Source organism: Austrofundulus limnaeus, unplaced genomic scaffold (assembly GCF_001266775.1).
Source record: "Austrofundulus limnaeus strain Quisiro unplaced genomic scaffold, Austrofundulus_limnaeus-1.0 Scaffold306, whole genome shotgun sequence".
NCBI lineage: Eukaryota > Metazoa > Chordata > Actinopteri > Cyprinodontiformes > Rivulidae > Austrofundulus > Austrofundulus limnaeus.
Genome location: NW_013952708.1, coordinates 515,376 through 518,760, shown reverse-complemented (window position 1 = coordinate 518,760; position 3,385 = coordinate 515,376). Strand labels below are relative to the sequence as shown.

At 37.8% G+C, this 3,385-nt stretch overlaps 1 protein-coding gene across 1 annotated transcript in view; it reads right to left on the bottom strand.

Moving 5' to 3' along the window:
* Positions 1-3,385, bottom strand: part of tent4b (terminal nucleotidyltransferase 4B) — a gene marked incomplete in the record, with an annotated part of 38,124 nt that overhangs the window by 8,051 nt on the left and 26,688 nt on the right. Inside the window, 2 exon segments of the mRNA XM_014021806.1 lie at positions 335-381; positions 1,548-1,671. Of these exon segments, the coding sequence (XP_013877260.1) occupies positions 335-381; positions 1,548-1,671 (171 nt within the window).

Genomic DNA, 3,385 nt, shown 5'->3' with positions numbered 1-3,385 from the left:
TCTCTCTGTTCATGATGAATTAAATGTTTCACATAATTCATTATTTGAATATTTTTTAATAAGATTGATAACATCAATCAACATTAATTTAATTAACTATTCGATAACTTGCATCCATAATAATGACCAAACTCACAACACACTGCCTGTTCCCGTTTTAGGTTTATTTTATTTATAAATTCTACCCTGTTGGGTGAAGCTACAGGCAGAATCAGATTCTGTGGGAAACGCTGAGTAAGTTAAGTACTTTTGGTAAGAAGCCATCCAACTTGGCAAAGATGGGACATAATTTGCACATGCATGAATAATGTTTAGGATAAACAGGAAAACTCACCTTGTTGGTAGATAAAGACCAGTGCTGAAACTCCCGAATACTTGGACCTGGAAAAGTAAAAACAAGCATGAGTGAATACATAAAATAGGAATGATTTTTAGGATGAAAAATTGTGTCACTTTATTCAAAAATTATGTTTGTTGCAATGTTTCTTTATAGGCCATGAAATTGGATTGAACCATCAACAGTAAWTAGTGTTGTCAGACTTTCCCAAGATGTTTCTGAGTTACAAAACTTGTTATGCAAATTGTCCAGAAATGATCACAGATTTGCGTAGTGTTGATACACTGACAAAACCAAAAATTTTTTTTACCAATGATGTCAAGTAAAAAGTTGCACCAATATCTAAAATAAATACTTTATAGCCCCTTAATTTGCTAAACATCCTTTGTTTTGTGTCATAGTCTCAAGGATGTTTTTCATAAAACAACTCTAGCCACTGATCTCCTAACCTGCATACTTCTAAGAGCACATAAATATCCTCCAAGTCTCCTTTCAGCCTCCCACGCTGTAAGGCTCAAATAGAGTTAATCCTTGACCCTTGTTTAACTCCCTTTAACCTCTTCCCCACATCCCCAAGTAGTGTAAACTCTGGTTTACAGCCTGGTCACATGGTCAGGTCTAAGCTGATCATAAAGCTGTGATTCTGAATGAAGTCCTGAAAACATGAGTGACAGGCTGCATGTAGTCTCGAAGGTTAGCTGCACTTTTTTTTCTTGTTATGATACACTTAGGCCAAACTTTTACAGCTGGTTATATATTAATTTTAGGTCTGAAACACTTAACAAAAACAGCCAAAACAAGTACCATGAGTAGATGACCTCACTGCCTCTGCTCCCAATGAAATGAACAAAGCTGCCCAGGATTGGAGGAGTATTGTACCCCTTAAATATGCCCTTAAGATCAGAGCAGACACATGTAGAAACTCACTGCTGTATCAGCAAGATCAAAGTCAGGAGATTGCAATAAAGTGGCTCTGATAGCATGAGCCAAGTAGTACTGAGGTGCAGGGAGATAAAGAACCAGGCCCAATTTGTTGCCTAATATCATGTTCAGCCTAAATGCAGTGTGAACCTGTAGTAAAAGAGCTGGTGCTAACAAGTTACCCACAATTTTAACTGTTCTCTAAACTGATTTAAGGTGGAGTTTCTTGTGACAACTGTGGGTGRTAAGTGCAAAAAATGAGCCCCCACAGAGTATGTACGGTGTTTACCTCTGCACTGGGCCACAAGTCGTAAATGACTCCCTTGATTCTGTCTACCACCTCCAGTCTCATTTTCTCCTCCTCTGGTCGTGGGGAGATGTACTCATAGAAATCCTTGATCTCCTCGTGCAACCTGCAAAGTGGACACAGAGAAAACAGACAGCAGTGAGACGGATGAAATCACACCAGGAAACAAAGTTCATGTCCTCTACCACAAATGGGGCATCTTTATCTTATGTTGTGCTGATTTAAGCCAACACAATCATCTATAGATTTCATCATCATCTTGATGAAAACTTGTTGCTTGTAGTTGCAGTTGTAAAAAAAGACTCAGAGATTGGCAATCATGGTAAATAAATGATGGCACCTCTGCCTAACAGTGACATTCCTCTAGAAACAAGAGAACCCATCCAGCAACAGAAAGAAAGAGTGAGGAATAAACAGAACAAGAAAAGCCCTCTGCTGTGTCCCGTTACAAAATGTCACAAAAGTTAACTCAAGAGGAACTGGCAAATCAAGGGTACCTTATTTGTCCTTGGTGCAGGTCAATGTGCCCACACATGTTGACCTTTTCAATGAGCAGTTTTGTTCTCACACACACAAACACACAAGAACAAATCTGTGGGTGGACAAACGAAAATGCAAACACACGCACAGCCACAAGGACCTATGTATATGTGAACCATTAAATCAGAGATGAAATTGGATTAGGTTAAACCAAAATGTGCGCATTTTAAAGCTATATTTTGACACCTAGATCATACTAATATCATGACCGGCTCCAGAGATATGGCTCTATTCTTCTTGCCAATTGGGAGACCCCAAGAAAAATCAGTGTGAATCCTATTTTTTTGCATATTATAAAGATTTGACGTCATTTGAAAGAGGAAACCTCAGATTATACTTGGATATTGGAATTTTTCAGCCATTATTGAAAGCAGCTTCACTTGTCTGCAGGAAAAATGGGGAAAATTGGCCTTTTCTGCTCAAAATTATCATTATTACTTTTTGGTACTGCTTAATAGTGCTTCAAAACATTATTTAGGATACAGTTTCCTTCAAGTTACCTATGGATACGGTAATATTTCAACAATAACAAAATACTATTGATGCAAACTTTTCTTCTCAAGCACTACAGCTGCAGCACACACATTAAACTGCTTTTCACACGAGATCGAAAACAGGTTACCTATCCCAAATGTGAAAGACTATTTCAAGCCTTTCAAGCCTTTGTAAGTAGAATAGGTCTACAAAAACAAGCATACCAGTGGGTTGGACCAACCCTTGCTGCCATCAACAGAGACTGACTGCTGTGTGGCAACACCTCAAAAAGCAAGTAGTGTGCAGGGGGAGACATAACCATTGTTTAGGTTGTTTGAGACAACCTATTTTCATTTCGGACGACCATATCCTGTCTCTTGGTTGTCCGATGGACAACCAAGCAAAAAAGACCTTGATTAAAGTTCTCTGCCGTGGGTGTTTGTCATTGTAAAAATGAAAGGGAGAAAAAACTTGGTAAAACCAAACAGAACACTAAACTGTAACTTTTAATAAGGTCATGTACACATTATACTCCTATTTAAGTGAAAATGTTTGATCTATGAGCAGAAAGAAGCTTATGAATGTTGGGTAACCTCTAGATTTTATTAGCAACATTTTTGCTGCTTTACTCCCTGAGCCTTAAATAATCTACTTCAATGAAGAGAATGAGGGAGTTTTATTCACTTAGATCCTGTCAACCTGCCTGACTGAGAACAATTATGATATATAATAAACTTTTTCTATAGATCAATATACTTGTTAAATTACATTTTTTGTCACCACATTGGTACAAAAGATGTATGGGG